At 38.5% G+C, this 26,500-nt stretch overlaps 1 protein-coding gene across 2 annotated transcripts; it reads left to right on the top strand.

Moving 5' to 3' along the window:
• Positions 1-503: 503 nt before the first annotated feature.
• Positions 504-26,244, top strand: gpr4 (G protein-coupled receptor 4). 2 transcript variants are annotated; one of them, XM_036562811.1, is made up of 2 exons: positions 504-782; positions 23,131-26,244. In XM_036562811.1, exon 2 carries the CDS (start codon positions 23,661-23,663, stop codon positions 24,756-24,758), a length of 1,098 nt encoding a protein of 365 aa, XP_036418704.1. In that variant the 5' UTR covers positions 504-782; positions 23,131-23,660; the 3' UTR covers positions 24,759-26,244. The 2 variants fall into 2 exon arrangements, with proteins under 2 accessions (XP_036418704.1, XP_036418710.1); XM_036562817.1 differs by having other exon boundaries at positions 504-663.
• The last annotated feature ends 256 nt before the right edge of the window (positions 26,245-26,500 follow it).

Consider the following 26,500-nt stretch of genomic DNA (forward strand, 5'->3'; position numbering starts at 1 on the left):
AGAACCATTTGACCATGCAAAGAAACATTTAAGCAGGAAATGGTTCTATATAGAACTCAAGGTTCTGTCCAGTGAACTGCACATTAGATGTTATTTTTCATAACCTATGATGGATGACTAATGTCAAAGTCTGCTTCTGACATGAGATGTTAGATGAAGTCACACATTAGTGCAATAAGATTTTAAAGTATGTTGATCATATTTCAAGGTAAAGTGTACTTAAGATACTGTTTTCTAAGTGCTATAGGTTTGGTGAATGTTTTTAAGTTGTAACAAACAATCAGACACTTGTGTTTACTTGTGTGCTGTATCTGTACATGTTTGTTAGTTGCACCCTGATCGTGAAAATCACCCAGACACGTGAGGAGTTGTGAGTTGTTCACGTGGTGTAAATATATAACACAGAGGCTATTGGTCGACACCGCCACGCAACACCTATGTATTAGCGCCATCATGTGTGTGTGTGTGTGTGTGAGAGAAAGAGAAAGAGAGAGAGAGAGAGAGAGAGAGAGAGAGAGAGACAGAGACAGACAGACAGCAAGTTCCGTTTGCAAACTGGCGCGCCGCTCACTCTCTCTCCTCTTGGGGAAGTACGGAGTCACACCGCCGGATGATACGAACCCGCTGCAGTCTCGGATGTGCCTCAGAATGTTCTCCTGAAAAGTGAGTAACTTCCCTCAGAGCAGCCGTTAAACTGCTGAACTGGGAGCGGGTCTCTCTCTGTGCTGCAGGCTGTGAGGCTGTAAGGCAGTGAGGACGCCTCGGCGCTTCAGTTTCAGGAGGTGAGCAATTTCACTGTTAGCAGTGCCTGGTTTCATTCTTTACACTACAGAGGACTTTTACATCTTAAGCTTTCAGTTAAACGCTACGCAGCTAAACGTAAAATTGGCGTTTTAACTCTGTTTTGAACTTTTATCTCACGTTACCTTGGATGGACAGCCGTGTCCTCTGGCTTGTGTCAAGCCAGCCTGGTGTACTGAACTCCGCTGAAACATGAAAATGCACCTGAAAAAGGCCTGATATTTTCGTTCCTGTGGGCTGTACCTCTTCAGATATGTGAAACAGTTCAAAAGAACGAGTGTTCCCCTTCACCTTTAAAGTGTGTTCAGTACTGCTGTGGTTTTGGTCGTTTTGTTTGTTCTCCCCACAGAATTCCTCTTTCGACTGTAGCTGTGACAATAGGTCATCTGTTACTTTTGAACATAAGGCTGTTTATTTCCATACTGTAGTTACCAGATACTTTTGTTTTACGTCGACCTCAGAGTTCCAAGTGGATGAAAATTAGCGTTAACGCTACTTTATTATATTAATGTGGTTTCTGAATTTTTTTTGGTTTTTTTTTTGTGAAAAAAGAGGCAGAGTAGTCTGACAAGTGTTAATATATGCATAACTTAAGGTGTAACGGTTGCAATACAGTAATGAAAGAGTGAAGCTTTGAAAGAGTCCCAGATAGCAAGCAAATATCTGTCTGCTTGCTTGATAAGGCTGGCACCCCACTGACTGTATACCACTGCCGGTCTACCCTCAGACCACCCAGATGATTGACACAGGCTGAGAGCCTTTTATTTTGGAAAATGAACTAAGACAAACATTACAAATAATTGAGAGAAAAAAATAATGACTGATTTTGTTGGAAGTGTTGTTGCTAGATTGCCTACAACTGTATAATCGGCTGTATTTTTGATATTGCTGGTAAAATTGTTTACTAAACTAATTTACAAAGGATAACAAAAAGAAGATAAGTAAACTGGCCTATGAGTGGAAAATGAGCGATAAAAAAAGCATTTTGTCTAACACTATGCTTAACCACCAGTGGGCTCCCCAGAAAATGCTGAGCAAAAAGCCAGTGGGCCAGCAGTGGCCCACTATCCTCTTGCTATCTGGAATGCCCTTCTGTCTCTTCTTAAGGTCTGTCATTAGCTGTCTTTTATGTAAATCATGTCTCTGATCGAACCCTGTAGTCGGGGCATCTAGGTGCACCTTATACATATTTGCATTGTTCATAGCTCAGCTGCACTGTGTTATAAGATCACTATTTTGCACAAGGATATGATGGTTTGCAGTCTATGCAAAGTAACATACAGTAAACAATAACATACAAAAAATCAAATTTTATTTAAAAATACATTTTAAGCATATAAAATATTGAAAATTGAATCTTCACTTTGATTATGTGTACACCATTACACCTCTAGTAGTACAGTTCTCAGTGAAGCCGTTCAGGAATAAATGATGATGTTTAGGAGGCATTTTTGGCAAATAGATGAAATATCCCTGAAAGCACAGAGAGCCTTTTCAGTTTTTAGTCCTTTTTAACTGAAAGCCACAGCTTGAATCTCAGACACTGTTTGGCTCTGCATGTGACTCTGAGACGGGTGCCTTTTCCCTCTCTTCCATGATCTAATGGGCCACTGACTTTGTTTTCATGGCATGTCACTGAATCATGCCCTCCTCAGCTCTGCGTGCCCAGTAATCTTTTTGAGTGGGGCCATGATTCTTGAGGCTGATTTCCCCACATGCATGTCTGATATGGGCCCTTTCGCTCAGGCTTTGTGAGAAAATCCCTCAGACGTTTAATCAGTCGCGTTGAGCGAGCAGTAATTGCCCACTTGGGGATGTGAGATAAGAGTGGACATTAAAAGCGTGACGAGGAGAGCAGAGTAATCGCCTTGAGGGCCAATGGCATGTCTCCTCCAGCGCCACCCGCCTGCTTAATGAGGGTGTTACGGCAGGGTAATGTCTGTTTTGTACACCAAGTTGTGTGAGGGAAAAACTCTTTACCACAGCAGGATGGAGGCACTGTGAGGTATTTTTATAAAACTTACCAATAAGCTCATACCAGCAGGTAATTTGTAGTTTGAGCCATGGACACAGAACCTGTTTTGTTGCTCAAACTATTTACAGCAAAAAGGTGTGAAGTATTATTGTATTATTGTTGCCCATATTACCATTCACGGAGTAAGTAGCTAGTGAAGGCCTGTAGCAGTGCTGTTCACTGTGGAATGTACCGAGGTGGCTGGTAAAGGTACTCAGTTACATGAGCTTAATTAAAGTTGTGATAGATTGGTACTGAGTGTTTTCAGATGATGGCACCTTTACTTCTACTCAAGTATATTTGTAAGGAATCTGCTTTTTGACTCAGTCTCACTGGAGCTTGTAATTCCTTTTTCCAGTGTTTAATGGATTCACTCCGTTTTGTTGGTTCAGCACTTAGGCTGCTTTGCTTTTTCTCACACCTCTCACATTCCAGCTTTAGCATTTTATTTTAGACCAAAAGGGTGCCAAAAAGAGAAGAATAGTGTATAGCAAACTTCAGTTCCTGTGCTGATAGATGCTGGATATATTTAGAAGTCCTGCTGCAGTCTTGGGGAACTCAAGTAGGTTTTTTTCTTTTTTGACCTGATACCTTTTTACTCCTGCTGAACCTCTTAAACTCACTTTTATTACATCCTGAGTCTAATTATTCAGTAATTACATGGAAAACAGAGCAAGCTGGTGTAGCTAGAAGTGAGGAATGCATGTCTGGAAAGTTGAAGTTTAATAGGTTAAATTGTTTTTGGAAGTTACTTTTGTTGATTGGATCATTAGTTACATCATTGAAGTCTGACTGTTTCATTTTTCTGCATCATTGGATCAGAGCAGCTGTCTTTTACATTGTGTGAAAATTTCCCGATGAATGGACTAATAAAAAATGCTCCAGAATCACTTAAAAATAAAATGTCTTAACATTCGTTTCCATTATAATGTATCAATGTTTTTGCATTCTCCTGTAAAGTTACCATTTTGGAGATGCATGTTTGTTTCTTTTTGGACAGCGACAATTTGTAGGTGCAACAAATATTTTTAAAAGTAAAATAATTCTGCACATTACAGTAATATAGCTGGCATGGGGTGACATTTGCTGTCCTGCTCGCTCTGCAGTAATGTGTGAACACCGCAGCCTCAGTAAAGCTATTATCTATGAGAGAAGTACAGTTGACATTCCAAGTGGCTGGATATGCAGAGCTGATATAAACATTTCCCTGTTCTCTGCATGTTCGCTAACTTACATAAGAAAATTGCTTACTTTTAATGATGCTAGAAGATAATACAGACTGTTGTAGGTCTGTCTCTGTATTCATCTCTCTAACTTAGCATGCTCTGTGTTGGGTGTAATCTGCAGTCCCTCTTGGTCTCCGGGATAAAGGCCTTTTAGTGAAGCTGACACAGTGGCCGTGATGACATCTTACAAAAACGAAGTGTGAAGTGAGCCATCTTAGATCATGGGTGTTGGGCTGATCAGAATGTGTGAAAACCACAAAATACTTCTTCAAGCTCCATGCATCTTGTTAAACATAGCAAAGATTGGGGTCGCAAGACCTTTTCATTCTAGATTCCCACATTATACTCATACAAGCTATGCTGTATACAGCACAGGAAATTCTGCCCTTAAGAACAGGATTTCCTTGCTCGATGCTGAATGATTAAAACTGGCATTGCCCTTTAAAACCAACTCTGCCCAGGTGGCAAAAAACACTGTTTCAGTGTATGTTAAGTGGATTATATAATTCGATGTTTAGATTCCCTTTTCACTTGATAAATGATTTTGGAGAGCCTCTTTTCAGCTTTCTGAACACAGTTTACACCATCAGAGTGTTTGGATAGCTGCACTTGTGGATGTTACACCTGTTTCATTTCCCCAGTAAAGACTGATCTGAGAATTAAAAAACGCTCTCACTGCCTTTCTCTCTGTCTGTCTCTCTCTCTCTCTCTCTCTCTCTCTCTCTCTCTTTCTCTCTCTTTCTCTCTGTCTCTCTCACTCTCTCTCTCTCTCTCTCTCATTCTCTCTCACTTACTCTATTTATCTCTATCTCTATCACAGTATCTCTTTCACTCTCTCTCTGTCACTGACTGTCTTTCTATCTCTCTTTCTGTCCCCTCTCTCTCTCTTTCTCTCTTTCTTACTGTGCCACACTCATGCAGTCACTCTGTCTTTTTCCCTCTCACTTCTGTCTTTTTTCTCTTTTTCTTGCTCTTGCCCTTCATCTTTCTCGTTTCTCTCTTTCTTTCCCTATCTCTGTCTTTCTTTCTTTTACCCATATCTTGCTTTGTCTGTTTTTCTCTTTCTTGCTGTCTCTCTCCCTTTTTTCGTCTCTCTCTCTTTTTTTCTCCTCACTCTCTCTTTCTCTCTCCCTCTCTCCTGCTCCCCCCCCTCTCTTTCTTTCTTTGTCTCTCTCTCTCCCTCTCTCTTGCTTTACTCTCATATGCACAGTCACACTTAGTTCTCGTTAGGACCTGAATTTTAATGTAACTCGCCTTTATCTCTAAACCTAATCCTAAAGCTAGCTCTTATCTGACCTTGACCTAAAGACTGGCCTTAAAGAACCGCTTCACCAAAAAACATATTTACACAATTTCCTATTTTAAACAAAGGTTGGTTTTGCACTCAATCTGCAAAGCTAATGTAGCCAAAAATGAATGTAAGTCTGTTTTACTATAAATCTTTTTTCAGTGACATAGACTTCTATTGTATTGACCTTATAGCTCCAGTGCAAAACTAAAGTTTTGCTTTGAAGGAGAAAGTGTGTAAATATGGTTTTACGTGGAACTTTTTCTTTAACCACTGTGTTACCTAAACACAATGCTAAACAGAAGTATAACAGTTCTTTGAAACAGTAGTGAATAGTGAATCTGAATCTATACCATACCATACCTGAAGACTGGATATTTCAGTTTTTAACAAGTAAGCAAAGTTTCTGGTTTGAATTATTTTCAAAATTCTTTTTGGATTTTTTAAAAAAATAATAATAATTTTTAATAATAATTTTTCTGTTAGGCCCAACATAATGTAGTGAAATATTATGCATTTCTCTGTCCCTGTAAGACCATGTGGCCTCAAAGGTATAGAAAGACAAACACACTCACTAGCCAGCAAAGAGGAGGTTGATCTTTCAGATGCGACAGTATGTTGTGAATAATATATAAGGTTACCTCTAGCCAGACACCTGAGTTTCCTCAGTATCCGAAACTCCATTCTAAAACCAATTTCTCACTGACGGTGCTGGTAACAGGCCTTTCATCTGTGATATTTTTCTTTTCTTTGGCCCATTGTGGCCCTATCCAGTTTCTTCTCATCATATGACTTAGTCATGCTTTGCTTTGAAATATTTTCGCTGCAGGTCGTTGCTGCTCTTGAATATCTTGCTGCTGTTTGTGGAGGTAGTGTCCCTCTGCAGTCCTCCAGCTGTGTACAGTAGAACTGCCAAGTTAAGCATGTCAACACATAAGCAGATGAAACGACTACAGTCACCACATTAGACGTGTGTAGATGTTTCTGAGAAACCAGAAGTGTGTCATTAGTGCATCTGAGTCAGATATTAAATCTGTTTTTCCATAGTAAGAGTAAAGATACTTTTCCTTCTTCTAAGACGCACCTGACTGCTTCTGTCCTCCGCATCCATATCATATCACTGATAGCCATTCTGACATCAGCTCATAGCAAAAGTGCCTGGCATTTGAGCACATGTCCAGCACAGCAGGGCAGTTTGATCTGCATTAAGCCTTGCCAATAAAACTCTCGACCAGGGATTTGAGTGGAAAATGTGGCACTTTTATTGAAATCATTAATTCTCCCTGCAGGACGCCTGCCCTGGGCTTTCTAGAGACACACTGCCGCCTCTCCACCGGAGCGTGAAACAGGCAGCCTGCTAGGCCTGTATTAAATACCTGCCTTGTGTTTGTGCCAAGAGAGCACAACAGGTCCTGCTCCGTTGGCCTGCTGGGGTCAGCCTGCTATTTGGACACCATTTAAAGATGCAACACACTGTTTATTAGCTAAATCATGCCCTAAATGTCATATATACACTGTGATTAATGTAGAATATGAGTTTACTTTATTCATAATCAGCTATAAGTTTGAAAGAGTGAAAAACATTTGTACCATGCTGATGAAGAGTTTGCAGTGTGTAGGACAAAGAGCTCATTTTTTATTTCGTATTTCTTTAATAAACAATTGACTATTTAGATACAGACTTCATGGGGAGATATTTCCACAGAATGTTATTGCTTATAAATGACAGCGCTTCTGAGTGCTGTTATAAATGACATTTTTAATACACTTTAATACACTTCAGACAATTGGCGCATGGCCAGTTTTGGCCATTTTTCTTTAATACCCAAAGCTCGCTATTTAAAGGCTAACACATAAAACACACTAGAACAATTTCCAGCACTTTCTCTTAGACAGTGTTGCAATAGCAACAATATTATTTGCTCTTTAATAGGCTGTTAAATTTCTATTTAAACAACATGAATCAACTAAAATGCTACATGGAAAGGAAGAATCAACTGGCCATTTACACAATGAGTCATGTATAATTATGCTGTGACATTTTGGTGTCTGTGTAGCAGCAGCCTTCAAATACAGCGTGAGTGTACCTACCCGCCTCACATTATTTACGTACGTCATAAAATTGCAACATGCCAACGGAAATAAAATAATAAATTGGCCAATCGTGTTTGGAGCAAAAATCTGCTGAATCTGCTGAGATTCTGATCGTGTATCCCAAGTAACAGATGATATGGAACAATTGCAATACAACATGAGGCCAGACAAACTATATAATGAACTATTATTTGTTATATGCACACATTTAATATAAAGCAATAAGCCATTAGATACTGTGTATTGCAGTGATTTTACATCAGTTAAAATGCAATATAAACAGTGTTCAATAAATGGTATATTGCTTAATATTTGTTATTTATTATCAGTATCAATTACAATAAACAGCTTTTTCACCTAGCAATATAGTTTGTTAGATGTAGGCTATGGTTGCCAAGCAACATAACAATCAGTGATTGTTCCACTGGAGCTACCCATTTTATAAATCTTTTATGTTGACAGTTTCAGTATATATCACAGCTGTAAGTGAACCGTTGTAATTTAGATTTTCAGTCCTACAGGGACTGTGTGACTCAGTACATTGATCACTGATGTCTAACTGTTAACTGCTGTAACTGCTGATGTATTGTATGAAATGAGAACTGAAACCTTCTCTCACTCTGCCATGCTGTATGCATCACATGCATTGCTCTAAAAATAACGTGCTTGGTTATGGTGAAATACCATCCTCAGTGTTGCATGTTTAAAAATGATGGTCTTTGGCTTGATTTATACTAATGTAGCAAATTTGTGTCTCTAGGCTTATAAGTGACGGGGTGATGTAAGGTGATACCGAGTGAAAGATTTGTCTGGGTCCTGTTCTGCTACCTGCTCATCCATCATGTTGAGTAGATTGTGGCCCAATTGAATTAGTTCCCTTTCAGTTGCTTAATGTTCACATTTTAAAAGCTTCTGCTGTTTGAACAGTCCAGCGTCCACATCAGCAGTAATGACATTTTGGACAAGCGAAAACCTCTCAGCCATCGCTTGATCAGAGTCAACACATTATATTTAAAAGCGGTTACAGCCAAAGGACAATTACAGTAATATTTATCGCTGTTGTTGATGCTGCCATTATCTGTTCTGTAATGTGCAGAGTAAGCTGAGAAACTGATAAATGTAGAGTTTAATGAGTTTTTATTCTCATTTGACTGTAATTCGAGCATTGGATTTGGTGCACTTCTGCACAAGACTGGTGGACTAACAATATGAACCCAGTAATAACTTACAGTATAATTAGTGTCACATTCTGTGTTGAAAGATTCATTCTTTTTCTGTAGTGTAATCCCAGAGTAAATATTATTGCTCAAATGTTGCTCTTTGATGGCTCAGGAAACGTGATGATGATTCCACTAACAATGCTTACGATAAACAGCATTAGACAGAAAAGAGACACAAGATACAGGAGAGAGAAAGGAAAAAATGAGAGTTTAGTTGCAGATGAAGATGAGTGTTAGCAAATCTGAGCACAATATGTGACTTCATTGAGATCTCTACTAAAACTCGAGAGGAGACGTGAGATTACTGGGCTCTTTTGCTCAAGAGAAACATCTGAGCAGGAGGAGACTTAAGAAAAAGTCTGCATTGTTTTTCCATCTGATCTCATTGCTGTCTGGAAGAAACTACAGAGGTATTAAGGAGATCTTTTTTCATTTTTCTTTCCTGTGGGATGTGATAAACAAGTCAATAATCTACCTTTCAGTACCATCAATTCTTTGTAGTTGGCTGACATGGCTTAAACAAATGAAAACCTAGTCAGGACAACCTGAAAGCCACACCGCAATCATTTCCTTTAGCAGTTAGACAAATCAGAGCTGTTTTGTGCTCAGGCACAGACGAAACAAAATATAACTTTTTGGCAGTAATTCAGCTCGTCATGTTCAGAGAAAGAAAGGTTGTGGATATGATCCAAATACCACACGCACAGTAAAGTACGGAGGTGGGAGCATCATGATATGGGGCTGCTTTTCTGCATATGGTACTGGAGTTTTACACGTCATTGCAGGAAACAAAAATGGAATGATGAACTGCTATATAACAGAGGAGAATTTAATCTCATCGGCTAAGAAAAGGTAGAAGGAGGAAGACTGTGGTTGCAGTACATTGTCATCTTTAATTTGGCCTCTGGACTGTAATTAATTTAGTAAGATAGAACAGAATTGTGACTGTCACACAAACTTTACAGTCTGAGAGTTTGTAGCTGTTTAGCTTAGCCCTTTGCCTTCCTTTCTAAAGCCATTTTGCCTGAACATGAACAAGAGCTGAGACAAGTATTTACATATGTATTTTTTCCTGAGACCAAGACTGTTTTTCACCTGATGCTGTGGTATGAGGATGTCCTAAAATGTCCTCCATACCATAGAGGTGGGTTTTTGGACAGGCATGATAGCAGCGTAGCTACATTTCTTAAACATTCTCATCTATGTTAGGTACAATAAATGTGGTAGTGATGAATGATCACCCAATGTTTAAAAGTTTGGATATGTTTATGTGTGAGAATATTACTAATAAACAGATCAATAAATGAACAACTTTTTTTTAATAACTGGCATTAAAATAGTTTTTACTATCACTGGGGGCTGTTACTGCTGTCACTTTGTTTAATTGTCACTGGGCACAGGCCTATATACACAGAAAGTATATTAAAAAGCAAAAAACAAGTCTCTGAATACTTGTTTCCCATCGCTGTAGTTTGGTTTTGGTAAAGCATTGATATTGGTGTTGAAGTCAAAGCTCTGATAGGGATGTATCATGACAACCCCATTAGTAATAGCTCACTAATATTATTGAACTTAGCTTGGTGCTATAAATACAACTCTGTTGTTGTGTCCTGCTGGACAGGTTAGTGTGATTACATAACTGATTGTTAAGAGCCTGGGAATAAGGGCGTATGTCCGTTTTGTCAGTTATAATTACGCTGTGGAATTCACTTAACCCCTTTCAAAATCCCGGGATTATTACATATTAAGGCTTATTATTCAGTAACTACAGGGACTTATAAATGCAAACTGGCTGAGGTCATATAAGTGTGTAATAAAACTTTGGGTGCGCCGGTGGGCCCTGGCCATTTAAGGGGCATACTCAGGGACACAAGAACAGTTCTGTGTCAAAGTCAGTCATAGTTCTTCTGTCATGTTTCAAAACATGGCCTTATGTCTTTGTAGTTCCATGCGGACTCACTGGTAAAGTCAGAGCAGAAATGTAATGTAGATATATGCGGCATTACATGAGATGAGAATAGAGTCTAGCTAAATGACTTTGATGAAAAGAAAATTATATATACCTGATGACATTATCAAGGAGCATTTTCTGTATGCTGTTAGTTGTCATAATCCATAATCTGGAATGTGATGCACAACATCTTTACCTGGACTTGTCATTTCAACAGGCCTGTGCTGATAGACTGTGGAAAACTGAGGCCTTTGATTACTCGTAAGCTGTCATCATGTGCTTTCAACACAGGGCAATAAAAGCCATGCGAGTAGGGACAGTCCTAGCTGCTTAAAACTCACAGCAGGTTTCAATTATAGCAGTTTAGGCAACAGTTGGATTAGTCACATTTGGTTAAGTGACTGAAAATGTATATAATATATATATATATATATATATATATATATATATATATATATATATATATATATATATATATATATATGTGTGTGTGTGTACGTATAATATACGAGAAAGAAAACAACCAGTTTGACAGCATTGTAACTACATACTTTGTGTTAGTATTCAGTGCACAAAACCTGCCATGTCTTTGCCATTATAAAAATGTATGAGACATATGACTGGATATTGCACCAATCCGATACCAGGTAGCAGTAAAAACATCAAATCAGTATCTGTATCGACCACTACTCGAAGTTTTGTTTAGATTTAGATTCAGTTGTCTTGGCTGGTGTGGCCTTCAGCAAACCAGGTTCAGTTTTTAATGTGATTATTTATGGGCATGAAACAGTTACTGCAGTGGTACCTGTTGTATGTTTTGCTTAACACTTTTTAGCACTGGTCCCCACTGTAACTTAATGTTTTACTGAAAAACAAAATGAAAACCAAAAATATATACCAATACTTAAGAAATAATAGAAATTATTAATGGATAGCTAAAATAACATCACAAATTGTTTTATTAAATGAAATACAAACAAACAGAAACATACACTGATGAAAACAATGTGAAGCAAATGATATATTGACAAAAATAATTATGTAAACAGTTATGCATTTACGTAAATAGTTATGTATTTAGAAAAAGTCACCTTCTTGATGTTGATGATTTGGATACATGCGGTTATGTGTTTACAGCTCCCTGTTTATGTGAACTTTTATTTTATCATAATGAGGTTACATTTCACACAGGATTTGGAGAAAATCCATGTAAACATTTGAGGATAGTTTACTAACTGAAATTATACAAAAACCTTCAAAATGTAATGAGTTATGTTGGGTTTATTTTAAACTGCATGCTGTTGGTGAGCTCTTGACTTCCACTCATGCAATTTAAGAACTTGCTTGTCTATGTATAAAGTCGCAGTGACCCTTACTGCAGTGTGTGCCACATGTGGCCAACATGTCCTGCAGAAGCTATGAACAAATGATATCATCGCTATGTCTGGAATTTTCACTGTCAGTGCTGCGAAACAACAAATTCAGAAGGATCAAGTTTATTACAGTGCACAGGACAGTGCAAGACAGCACTTTTCATAATAACACTTTACGTGCAGCAGTTTGCGTACCTGTCACTTTAGATATGCAGTGAGAAGAAAAAAATTATGCTTTATCATATCACCTAATTGTGCTTTAGCATATCATGGTGTAGCACTAGCTCAGCATGCGCTTTGTTGACCATTGCTACTGATATGCCTTCTGTTCCATTAATGCTGAGCTAAGGCTGTTTTATAGTTTTCACCACAGTGCTAAACTCCACATGAAAATACAAACTTTGGGGCTTGGTTTGATCTGGATTTCTAGGTGATAGTATCACTAGAAACTTGCTTTGCAACCAAGCCTTCTCATTTCAAACAATAGTGTTGTGTTTGTGGGTCTTTACATTACAATGCAAATGTCTTAGAACAGGTTGAACACGTCCTGTAATGTTAGCAGTACAGTCATGTATGGCCTGCTTTACCTCTCTGAGACAAATCTTTATGTTTATATGCAAAAGAGAAAATTTGAGCAAAATTGAAAAATAAGTTTTAGTTCTGTTGTTTTGCCAACTATATTTAACATATGTTAGATATGCATATATTTGTCAAAGCTGTTGTATCTTACTGGACTTTTGTAGGCTTAAAACTGCTTTACTGCTTCTGGAATGTTGAACGAACATGGAGGAACTGTGTTCCAGAGTCCTCCTGACCACTTTGATGGGAAAGAACCCTCTAACTCAGTATCCCCACTTCAGAAAAATACCTTCAAGCATATCTTCCTTCTCAGATTGGCAGTGTGCTTTCTAAATGGACACTCTGCACAGTTTGAAGTTTCTTGCAGATTCCACTAATCTCCAAATCATTATTTGCTACAAGTGCCAGCTGACATCACTCGAACACGCCCTCTATCACCAACCTACTCTGCACGAGCTCGTCAGTTCAGTTTTCTCTTTGGTGCACGTCAGCTCTTACTGGCTGTAATCTAGCCTTAAGGTTCACAGACAAAAGAAAAAAGACACAAAGCAGAATCCCTCTTCAGCAATATAGCGACCTATTTAATTTAGCATATTAACCTGCTGAGCACATTAGAAGTCTTTACAGGAAACTCATGTTTGTAACTGTGGTTTGTGCTGTCAAGCGGAAAAAAAAATGTGGGGTGTAGGAGTGTAGGGCTGAGTATTGTCAGTAATGGTATGATACATAGCACGATATAAGCACCACGATACAATACAGTGCAATGCTTACCTTAAAATGTGTGCTAAAATCTACAGTAATGATTAATAAATAAATACATGTTGGGGAAAATGAACATTTTGTATTTATGCTCATTTTAAATTTTTAAGTACACAAAATACATGAATAATGAATGCATTGATAATGTCGGGGGAGTGTCTAAGAATGATATTGTAGATGTTGTTCACTCTGTGGAGCTGGTCTGAGCACAAAAACACAGAAGAGTGAAGTTTCTGCACTTCTAATCATAAAAGTGGCAGCGGCACTTGCATGTGTTAGACAGTCGGTTGCTATAAATTTATCAGTGAATAATAAAATGTACAACTGACATAACACAGATCACATACCGCACAGTATAAATCTATTTATCCATTTAGTTTTTAAAAGAGCTAAAACATGAAGCAGCTCTACAAACATGTAACTTAACTGCTAACTGCTGAGCGCTAACCACAGAAAGATAAAAAACGAATAACTGTGTGAGCTAAACCACATCTGTGAAAGTCAAACTAACTGAATTCTCAACTAAGGATCATACATAAACTCATTCATACATAAACTAATGAACAAACTTCACTCTTAACTCAATTTTTTCATAAACATCATGCTCAGAAGGTAAGTGCGACTCAGACTGGACCAGAGCTTCTCTCCAGCCATCACTGTATCAATACATACGATATACAGAATTTCTAGTGTTGCACCGATAAATATTTTACTTAATTTACTTAAGTTGTTAAACATGGTTCTTATTACTAATAAAAAATTATAATAGTAAATACTTAAATATACAGTAAATAAACATAAGTTTTCTTATGAATTTAAGAAATTGAATCCAACAAGTAAATGCCACCTAGCCAAGCATTTATTTGTGACACAGAACATAAATTTTATCACAATAAAATATTTTAAAAATTTAATTGTGTAAATATCAGGACTTATCAGGTTAGACAGAGTTAGTAATGGTATCAGTACTCAGTATCGGTCAGTACTAAAGAAACAAATATCAGTAATGTAAGGGAAAAAGTGGTATTGGTGCATCTCTAAGAATTTCCTTTCTGAAAAAGCAGATTGTGTCTAAGGCTAACTTTGATGTCAACGAAAAAAGGGCAGAACAGCTCAGTCAAGGCTATTTCAGGTTTGTAAGATATTGTTTTAATATAGAGTACAAGTACTCAGGAAACGTGGGCTAATTAATACATACTTAGTAACTTTATTAATGCTAAATTAATTAAACATCATTTGATACTGTGATACCATGATATATGTGGAAAATATCTTGATATCGAATTTTATGCATATCACCCAGCCCTACTTGTTAGAATAATGTGAGGACACATTTGTTTCCAATAACCCAATAATAATGACTGAGATCTGATAGCTCACTTAGAACAAAACAAAAACAATTTTATATTTTTTAAGCATTCCACTGAAATATGTTCTCTTGCCAGTTGTAACCCTGAGTCTAATCTAGTGTGCAGTTTGTCCTTTTGCCCTTCCTTTGTACAGTAGACTTTACAAAAATAAACCTCAGTTACCCTTGTAGCTTTTCGCCAAAGCCCCGCCAGACTGGGCTATAGTATCCCTGCCCCAAAGTCATCACGTCTGATGTTTGATCTGCCCTAATGAACGAAAGAATAATCAGGCACTCTATTTTAGTTTGATCTTCCTGCTGATATCCCTCTCTCTCTCTCTCTCTCTCTCTCTCTCTCTCTCTCTCTCTCTCTCTCTCTCTTTCTCGCCCTTCCCTTCTCGACTCTCTCTCTCTTCCACTACCTCCCTCTCTCTCTTTCTCACTCTTCCCTTCTCCTCTCTCTCTCTCTCTCTTCCCCTACCTCTCTCTCTTTCTCGCTCTTCTCGACTCTCTCTCTCTCTCTTTCTCTCTCTCTCTCTCTCTCTCTCTCTCTCTCTCTCTCTCTCTCTCTCTTCCCTTCTCATCTCTTTCTCTCTCTTCCGCTACCTTGCTCTCTCTCTTTCTCACTCTTCCCTTCTCGTCTCTCTCTCTCTTCCCCTCTCTCTCTCTCTCTCTCTCTCTCTCTCTCTATCTCTTGCGCACGCTCATTCTCACTCTTCCCTTCTCATCTTTCTTTCTCTTCGGAGGGAAGTGGACAGGTCCATCTCTCAGCTCTCTCTGATTAAAAAGCCGCCAGTTCCTCTCTGCTCATGCCGGCTGCGCGTTTATTGTTGTGGGGCTTATGTGATAACATGGGGTCTTTCCCACCAGGCTGAGGGGGAGCAGAGGCTCAGAGGGCCGCGAGGAGGCTGCATCGTCGGGAAGTGCTGTGTTTACGCTCATTATTTAGCATGACCTAGTGGCGTGATCCACAGGGACGCCTGTCACAAACACAAAGCTGTTAATGGCTCAACACAATCCATATGGCAGGAGCAGAGCCAAGCATCTAATCACTGGACTGAAGTAACTAAAATATGACATGCCTAAGTAAACCAGTACTCATTCAAATGCATCTTTTAGAAGCACAAGAATTTCAATATTTTAGATTCTGTTGTGGAATATTTTTGGTTCAATAAACACGCTTGTGAAGTTGAAAATTCCGTCATGCCCTTAACATGCCCTTCATCTGCACTGTTCAGACTCTGTTTTTCACGGGTCCATTTATTTATGTGGCTTTTGTATTCCTTCTCATAATGTAAAAACAGCTTATTGTCACAGTGTCAGTGTAGAACAGAATAATTGCCTTGATGGATGGGGTCATCTGTGGGTCAATTCTCTCTGTAGCGTTTCTGTTTTTCTTTTTTGTTATTTTTCAGCAATCACTCATTTGAGTTGACGCAGTGCAGGACCTTTTGTTCACAGAAAATCTTAGGGCTTACTTAACAAGGCTGACATTCTGCATTGCACAAAGTTAGTCTGACTTGATTGAAACAACGACCTTGTTTGACACTCTTGATGATGACCCTAATTAAATTGGAAATTTCATGAAGGTTTGATGAAACTAGAAGTATCATTCTTCATTAAGCCTGATTTTTCGCTTTGAAACAGCACTTGGAGATGCTTCATGCATTAATGTCATTAATATGTCACAGTAATGACTGCTCTTCTTCCATCAAAATGGTTGATAACAGATACACGTGTTTTGTTTCATTTGCATAGAAACTGATTGCAGGCTTCCTTTAATGTTTATAGTAGGCATATTAATTACACTGTAGGATTGAACTGACCTGCTTTGTGCAGCAAGCAGACAGTAGGCTGCACAGTGGAGATGACACACATGGGTGGATACACTAAAGGGTCCATAGTCCATTGTTTAATCCCACTGGATAACTTGATCTTTGGCAACGCCTAAAGAACGATGGGTGATAGGTGAATCCAGAAAAACCTGCTAAGATTGCATTAAATGAAGAGGTGTGTAGAAACTAATTGGCCTCAAAAAAGTCACCTTTACAACACCCAGATAATCCCCACAGACCTCAGTTTACTCAACTTCCAGTGGTCGAAGGAAAGGATGGCATTACAATTGGAGAATATAGTTAGGTACATTGTTACACTGTAAACAGTAAAATACATCTGATTTTGGTTTGAGGCAATAACACAAATATTAATGAAAATAAATGTTATTTCTTCTAAATTATTATCGTTGTATGTAAAAAGAAAGTAATTTGATTTTAAAATTATATTGCTTGTTGTCATTTTTTTTTTTCTCGGCATGATATGAGAATTGCGGGCCGATGCAGATATACAGTATTGCTCATGTACATGTCGGCTGATGCAGATACATTAGCATTTATAAAATGTGGAACTACATGGATCAGCGTCCAAATGCAGTAAAATACAGAGATTTCAGCACAGCACCTAAACACCTAAACGTCCTTTATGTGTGGAGTACAATAAATACATCTTCAAATCCTTGAAAAGTCAGTCAAATATAAACATCTATCTGATGGAAATTTTTTGAGCAAGTATCTGTTAATACTGATATGATATTAGTATTGTGCATCTCTTGTTTTAAGGCTTTGTGTCTTCAGTTGGTTTCAAGAAACATAATCATATTTCACTATCAGTCCCTGAGTTTGGGTTACCAAAGTTCACTGTCTGCCCTGATGTCTGCTTACTTTACATGTATACTCTCCACCCACATTTGCATATGGCCTACCGAAATAAATTATGGAAATTACTCACTCTCTTTAAGATACTGTGGTTAGACACTGTAGCCTAGATGGACTCAATGTTAGGGTTCTTATGTGAAATCCATCCAATTTGTATCCTTTGACATTTCAGAAATATATACAAAAGGGTGGACGATTGTGGAAAATGAGGTTCCAAAATAGGAAAGTGCATGGTAAGCAGATTGGAGGGGAGCCACTGCAAATGCATTGTGCTGAAGCACTAGCTGAGAGTCAGCAGAGCCTTTGTGTTATGAGGTAAGCTAATCCCCGCTGGCAGCCTAGCAGACTATATTCTAGACTGTGATGGCCAGGTTTGCTGTGGCTCCATATCTCCATATTCTTCTCCAGTGCTCGTATACAGACTTCAGTCTTCTCCTTCACCCCTTGTGTAGTGAGAACAAACATTTTTTATACCGGCGCAGTGCTGACTTAGATGTAACATAAGTGCTTTGTGTTTTATTTGGGCTCTTTAATGTCCATCTTTAGTAGTCTTCTCACTCCTTTGTGAAGGCCTCAGCACAATGTTGTTTTACCAGTTTGGTCTTTCCCTTTATGAGTCCGGTTTATCCTAAAATCATACACACAGTGTTATTCATACTTGGTTCTGATTTATTCTCTGTTTTCTAACTGTGTCTGCTCTTATATGCGCTTCATAGCATATCATGCTGCTGCGATAATGTTCTCCATTTTTGATGTCAGTGTCTAGGTCTCTGTATAGAAGTTGATTCCTGGAATAAGGTACTAGGTAAAAACGTTCCTTCTGAGGATATTAGCAAGTTTCCTTCCTTGAGGTTTCTCAGTTCTTCTGCTGACGCATGAGGAAGAATGAATCCCAAGCTGATCAGTTTCTTTCTTAGTATTTCATACTCTTGGCTCTATTGTTTTGGACTGAATCACAGTTCCTGGATTATGTGTTCGGCAGCTTCCTCTGTTCATTAAATTCCTATGTGAATAACATGTATTATGAATGTGTCCAATATGTTCCCATTGTTTTAAGTTACTCACTGTTTATTTAGTTACTCGCTATGATTTTAGACTTTGGATCATGCAGGAGCAGACGTTGTGATTTGAATGTGATTTTTCTGCTTGTAAAATAGTATCATAAAATGTTGAAATAGCACATATAATTTCATCTCAGATGTATGTGATGGGGAGCAGAAAATCAAAGCCATGTCTAGCAATATTAAAGGAGGACAAGACAGTTCATTGGTTGAAAACTGAATAGGAAAGCTTGTAAAGCTTAACATGCCGTCTGTTTACAGAGAAAGTCCCGCCTTTCAGTAAAAAGACCCAATCAGCCTTCTGGTAAAGTTTCAAGCAGGAAAATTCCTCCCTCATTGTAGCGATATGTGGCCTTCTGTTTTCAGTTTACAGGTAACTCCATGTTTAAAGAGATAGGAGCCTGCTTTATGACTGGAAATAACTGCCCTGGGGGTGTTGCCAAGAGGGCTGCCGAGTGACAGACTTTCCTGTAAGGATTTTGTGTAATCCTATCTCTGCTGTCAGTACATCTGAACAATAAATAACACTGAACATGTGGACTATCTGAAGGTCCCCAAGGACTGGGCTAGGAAACACTGCTGTAGGTGTGTGGGCTAGTAAAAAATTTTAGTTTTTTCGATTTTAGTAAGCAGGCCTATAACATAGTTTGTTCACTCTGAACTTCACATATCCTACAGAGAATACAGTCATTTGACCATTGTTAAACTTATTCTTTTAAATGGAAGTGCCATTTTGTTTAAAATGTAAAATTTCCTGTTTATAGTATCAAGATGCATGGCCTTCCTGTCTGCATCCTCTGCCCTGGTACACTAGTGGTGAATAAGTTTCCTTTTGCCTTCTTTGATATTACACTTCCCAGCTGTTGACATCCGTGATCTCTCCAGTGCTGAGGTGTTTTCACACACTCTTTTTACTGTGGTAGAGAAGTTCATGGAATTCCTCCACTGGACACAAAATAGAGTAGATAAGTTAAAATTCAACACTGACTCTAATCTGCTTGGTAAAAAGAAGACTTAGAATAATAACTTTAATGTTGATGTCTGTGTACGTTCAAATGGTCTTCAGTGACTGCACAAAACAAAGAATTCATGATTTTTCAATGAGGACTGCAGAAACTCCATTCTATATAAGGCTAGACATAGGATATATAGGCAAGGCAAGTTTATTTATAAAGCACCTTTCATACACTGCTGTCATTCTAAGTGCTTTACAGGTGAGAAAATACAGTTGTTAAAAAAATAAAGTAAATAAGAATAGAAAACATGATTAAAACAATAGATTTAAAACAGAAAATCATTAAATTAAAAATCAAATCAGAAATTAAATTAGGATAGTCAAAAAATCAAATTAAAAAGTAAACGTTTGATTAGGATAAAAAAAGGGCCATTACAGAGGAAAAGGACATAGAAACACTAACAGTGTTTAAACTGAGCTGAACGCTGCTCACATAGGAACGTTTTGAGCCTGCATTTAAAAGTGTCCAGGGTTGGGCTTTTCTAATGCTCTCTGTCAACTGGTTCCATTTAAGAGCAGCATAGTAGCTGAACGCTGTTTCTCCATGTTTAGTCTTTACCTTCAGCAGGACTAACTGATTAGTACCTAACGATCTGAGAGTTCTGCTTAACTCATATCACTGCAACATATGAAATAAATATGCTGGTCCTGCACCATTGAGTCATTTATAGACCAGTAATAGTATCTTGAAGTCTATTCTGTAACAGACTGGTAGCCAGTGTAAGGATTTAATAATGGGGTGATGTGTTCCCTTCTTTTACTCCTAGTGAGAACTGGCAGCTGCATTTTGAATCATGTTGAACCTGTTTGATTGTCTGTATTGGGAGTCCAGTTAAGAGACCATTACAGTAATCGATCCTGCTAAAAATAAAGGCATGGATGAGTTTCTCCAGGTCTGGTTTAGTCAGAAAATCTCTAATCTTGTTGATGTTTTAAGGTGATAATAAGCTGATTAAGTAACTGCTTTGACATGACTGCTAAAACTAAGATCCATTAGTACACCAAGGTCACGTACTAGTTCTTTAGATTTTAGGACTCTTGAATCCGAGACAAATAATAGGTATATGGGTATAACAGTGTAGGTGTCCTAACGTGATACAGTGAAACAATATGCAGTGCTTGAGAACAGGAGTACTTTTGATTGCTTTATATTATTTTGCATCCATTTAAAGGAACTCATTAAGTATAGATACAGATGCAGACTTAATTTGCACATAAGATCTGCAACCAAGATCAAATGTGATGCTGGACATTGGTGACTCTGTACAGATGTATTTAATCACTCATATACTTTTCTCACTTGGAAGCATGTGTGTCACATGATCCACCTCCTGAAAACCTTGATCTTTATCTTGATCTTTCACTGAAGTGATCAGGACCAGACAGCTTTTTAGCAGCTTTTGGTTTTGACAGTCTCAGACGATCTTCTCTCCTGGTAATGCAAACTGTGATCGTATCAAAGATTTTCCACTCTGGATTTTGTTTTGGCTCCCTAAAATGAAAATGCAGTATAGTTTAAAATCCATCGAAGCAAAAGTGAAGTAGACCGTAGTTCATGTTCAGTTCTACCTAAGTTAAGCCAAATGTTGCTGTTGATCTAGCATGCCAACATGAGGTAGACTGAGGTAATGTCAAGTGAAGCTTGAATACAGTGAATGAGATCAATAGTAGTCAGTGATCTTCAGGTTTATTCAGTGTCTCTCAACACAAAAAGCAAGCGTGCTGTTTGTCACCGCTTAAGTGGCAGCTGACTCATAACTGCTTATTAAAGTCACAGTGAGCTATAGCATGTCGCTGGAGCACACAGTGGCCACAAAGCCTATTCAGGCAAACCTGTTTGTTTTGCTATTTTTTACTGATTGTGATGATAAAATGTTTACTGATTAGGTCTAGTGTTTTTAGCACACGACTCTAGCCTGAAGCTGTAATCTAAACCAGGCATTATTTGTGATGTGTGTGTTTTCTCTTGTTGAGCCTTTGATAATAAGATTTGTGCCCATGTAAAGCTGCACGTGGTGTATGTGGGTTTTCATTCATAGCTCATTGAAGCAGGCAGAGAAATTGTAGGAAGTACAGCTTTTACGCCTTCAATCAAAACCACATTTGTGTTTAAAAGTGAAAGAGGAGATATTATGGTTTTAATTTGTGTTTTGCAGAAAACCTTTTGACATCAAAACAAACTGGATATAAGTTGGAAGTGCAAGCTTGACCATGTCAAAACAGAATATAAACTGAGTGTAAATGTAATTTATTGTGTATCTCACTACATAATGAAATCTGTCATTAGGTAATTTGATTTGAATGGCATAGCAGAACTAAAATAAACTTTTGACTTCTAACGGTTGAGATTTGTGAACAGTGCAGACAATGTAAACTCTGCATTCAATGTTCTTGTATGAACCCAGGTGGATTCTGTTGCATCATACAATGTTTATTCATCTCACATTCTGAGCTGACAGAACATTCATTCCTACAGTTTAAGTCAGAGTTTGAAATGGAATTTTGGACAGTGCACTGAATCTCCATGTTGGTGACCTAATTCAAATCAGAAATTCCCAATCTTCATCATCATACGCAAACCTAAATACAGTCTGCACAGTCACCAGATAGTCACCTTTTCTGGAAATGTCTCATTGTTTTAAAGATAGTATGTGGACAGATTCATCAGTACTAACAATCTCTCATGATAAAATATGATATACAGTGGTATTAAAAGAATAAACAGTCATCATCACTAATCCTTCTGTTTGGCAGAGAAGTTTAAAAGTAAGCTTTTAATTGATTTTTGGGAAATAGTCCAGTCTGTGTGTGCTGCTATTTTTGCTGGGGTGATGAATGAATAGTCCCAGTGAAACAGTCTCAGGGCTAAGTGAGCGTGTATAGAGACACAGGATGATGAAGCTGGTTCTGGTGTGCCTTGTTTACAGCCATTCGTTAATTCTGCACACCCAACATTTCATTTTATCTCCTCTGCTCAGCCGTTGGCCATTTGGGCCTATGTCTCCGGGAAGATACAAACAGTTCCAAGCAGATAGAGCTTGGTTTCACTCCACATGGCTACGTGACACGTACGGTAGTTTTAACAGCTTTATATAGTTTAAAAATGCTTCATGTTATCTTTGACAGCAGTCAGTGGCTTTAGGCATTGATATTGAGGAACCAGAGGAGGAGAAGCCTTTGTAGAGTACTATAGTCACAATAACTGTAAAATTGCCTGTCGCAGCACTGCTACAACAATTAATTATTGTTGGGTCAGTTTTGCTGGGTTTTCAGCCTTTTCAAGGGAACCTTTAATAGTGTATTTTATAAATCTTATTAATATTATAATAATTATTAATATATTAATGTAAGTTGTCATGTCTAGTATATCTGACTTTCTTCTCCAGAATAAATGTTCACTCTCTTTTAAGAAAATGCATTATAAGTTATGCCCATCACACTTTCTGGTGCTACAGTGCCATCAAGCTGGTGCCCTCAGAACGTATTGTAACAGACAGTGTGTTTTGACATAATATTATGTTAGAACATTTGAGTTCATCAACACCAACCTCTCTATATTGTGGTCACAATAAGCTCACCATTTCAATTTAATAAGTGTCCTGCATTGTAAAAGGATGAAAAAATTCTGGAAAAGGATATTTAACCTGGCGAATAACTCACATTATCTAACATCTCTTTTCCACTTTCCAGATGGACATCGCTGATGGAGCCAACCAAAATAAATCAGAGACCAGTGTTCAGTGAAAGCAGGGAGGGAGGAGACCATGCTGTGGAGCCCAGCTGCTACATGCTGCTAAAGGAGCAGGCCCTTTCTCTCTTTTATCCACTTATCACTCGTGATTTTTCTCAAGGATTAATAGAAGCTTCAACATTGAGGCTGGGCATGCTGGAATACCTGTAAGTTAGCTTTGGCTTCAACCTTTCGTATCTCTTGTGGAAAGGTTAAAGAACCAGCCATGAAGTGTGCTAGAGACATATGATGCCCTAAGCCCACCATGCTTGAGCAGCATGGATATGGGCTGTGTTTTCTGTGCCACAGTCATACACTGAAAACAGCAAGGAATGCATCCTGTGGAATTTCCTGTCTGTATGGATTGTAGTGCTGTTTTTGTTTTGTACCAAAACTCAATTTTCTTCCAAAATATGGCCTGACATATGACTTCAGGGAGCTCACTGATTTCTTGATCATTATATCAAGTCTCAAAAACAGTGAAGAGATCATGTGTAACGTGACACTGACCACCTGCAATGTTGACTCAAACATTGACCAGTTCTTCCAGCCAGTGCTGTACATTATTGTTATAATCCTTGGCTTCCCTACCAACTGTATGGCCCTGTGGGCCGCTTATTTACAGGTGAGGCAAAAAAACGAGCTGGGCGTCTACTTGATCAACCTCTCTGTGGCTGATCTTCTGTACATAGCCACTTTACCACTGTGGATTGACTACTTTCTGCAGCATGATAACTGGATCCATGGGCCAGGGTCCTGCAAACTCTTCGGTTTCATCTTTTACACTAACATCTACGTCAGCATCGCATTCCTCTGCTGCATTTCTGTGGATCGCTACTTGGCAGTGGCCCATCCGCTCAAGTTTGCCAAGGTGCGTCGCGTCAAGACAGCCATTTTGGTAAGCGTCTTGGTCTGGGTTATAGAAGTGGTGGCCAACTCAGCCCCACTCTTCCATGATGAGCTTTTTGAGGCCCGTTTCAACCGCACCTTCTGCTTCGAGAAGTATCCGATGCAGGAGTGGGTGGCAGGCATGAACCTGTACCGAATCTTCTTGGGCTTCTTGGCTCCCTGGTGCTGTATGTTCGCAGCGTATCGAGGCATCCTGAAGGCAGTGCGTGGAAATGTCTCCACTGAACGGCAGGAGAAGGCCAAGATCAAGAGGCTGGCCCTCAGCCTCATCCTAATTGTGCTGCTGTGCTTTGCGCCCTACCATGTGCTACTGCTGTGGCGCAGTGTGCTCATCTTCAGTAACCCCTGCGACTGTGGGGTGGAGGAGAAACTGTTTGCCGCATACCATGTAGCACTTGCTCTCACCAGCCTCAACTGTGTAGCAGATCCAATCCTCTACTGCTTTGTCAATGAAGGAGCCCGTAACGACGTGAGCCGCGCACTGGCCGCCCTGATGGGCCTCTTCCACCGCGGTCAAAACACAGATACACTGATGGGAGGTTCCATCACCGTGGAAACACCTCTGGCCACCAAGAAACCAGACCTCTACGGAGAGGTCAAGACAAATTCCTATAAAAATGACATTGAGGCACTGAAAGAGGAGTGCCTTCAGATGACCAAACTTAGTGTTAAAAAGTGAACTTATGAAGAGACACAATGCGTATGTAGGCACACTTTTGCTAAGTGAACTTCAGGGACTGTGCGCCTCAGGTTTTTCTGCACACACAGATTCCGTCAGCAATGCCTGTCTTAGAAAAATGTTGGTGTAAAACCTTACTCTGTTTGAATGTTATGCAGGATGCCTTGTTTGATACTGTTGTTGATGATAATTTGCAGATGATACTGTTTTCTCCCTCCAAAATGATTTAACCTTCTTTACTATTGCTACTGTGATGATTCATTACTTGTTTTAAGCATGTTTCTTTATTTATTTGTAGCTTAAGCCACCGTGAAGCTCAAAACAAATACAAAATGGCCAAAAATGATGCAAGACCATCATGGCAGGGCTCTAACTTTTTAATGAATTAATAACTTTTTTCATGAAATATTACTTCTGACTGGTTAGATACAACTTTTCTTTGCATTTTTCTAAAACAGTTTATGCTGCAAACCCCGTAACGGGACTGGATTTTACCAAAACTTGAGTAATTTCTTAATGTGTCAGACAAAACAGATTTATCTTGAAAATCATGTAATTGTTATTAAAAGTACAATCACTATTTTACATACACTTGCAAATGGAATACAGAGAACTAACCTTGTGTGTTGGCATTTGTAGCTGATGGCTGCAATTTAAACTATGTACACTGAAACTGAACGTATAAAGCTGTGATCATAATTTTTCCAAACTGAAGAAAGATAATATGGCTTGTCTGTGATGGTTTCCATTGTTAAAGCAAATTAAACCCAACTTTCACTGAGGCAAATAATTACTTTTATTATGTTAATGGCACTACATGTAATATGCAAATATTGTGCAAGTCAGATACCACCGTTCATTTAATTAATTTCCAGTCAAAACAGCCGCAAGTACAAGTATCTAAACATATATTTAACAGACAGTTACACAGAAGCCTCAACAACTAAGTATAAAATCAGAATTTTAGTATTTACTGTGTCCACTCTTTGCCAGTGCTACAGCTTCCATTCTTTTCAGGATACTTGCTTTCAGCCTCAGAAATTGGTTGCGTTTTCTGCTTCTCACAATCCAGGTATTCTCAAACACAGTCCATTGTTCTGAGAACACCAGCAGCTTTCTTCTTTTTTGTCTAATTCCTTTTCTCAGTAGCAGCTTCTTGACAGCTACACATCCTTTCGGATTCAGTGTTGAGTTGTCTTTTCACAGTGGAAGGATGGAAAGAAACACCTGCAGATTTTTTCAGATCTGAAGAAAAAATTGGAGCTCGATTTTCTACTATCTGTCAAGGATGAAGGCTTCAAGAACTGTTTATCTTATGGTGGTCTACCAGGTTTTCCATGGTTGTTAATAATTCCATTTTCTCTGTGTATTTGACATTGTCTATGTATCATTGTTTAAACTACAGATTTTTAAACTACTGTTTTTTTCACTTATTTTCCATTGACTTACTTTAGGCATGTCGATCATCTTGTCTTATTTACACAGAAAAATCTCCAGAAAAATAACTTTTTGGCTGTTTTGACTAGAAATTCATTAAACGAATGGTGGTCTCTAACTTCCGCATCTGTATCAAAGTAGTGTGTTTGAACACATTCATTTTGATCCAATGACATGTTGCAAAGTATTGCAGTTTTGTGGCAGATTGACTTCTTCTTTTGCTTGTGAAATAAAGGATAAAGGTCTTGGATGTCAGAGCATCGCGGTGGCGAAATGCAAAATTGCAAAAATGATAGTGTTTTGGG

The sequence above is a fragment of the Colossoma macropomum genome, unplaced genomic scaffold (genome assembly GCF_904425465.1).
Source record: "Colossoma macropomum unplaced genomic scaffold, Colossoma_macropomum, whole genome shotgun sequence".
NCBI classification, from domain to species: Eukaryota; Metazoa; Chordata; class Actinopteri; order Characiformes; family Serrasalmidae; genus Colossoma; species Colossoma macropomum.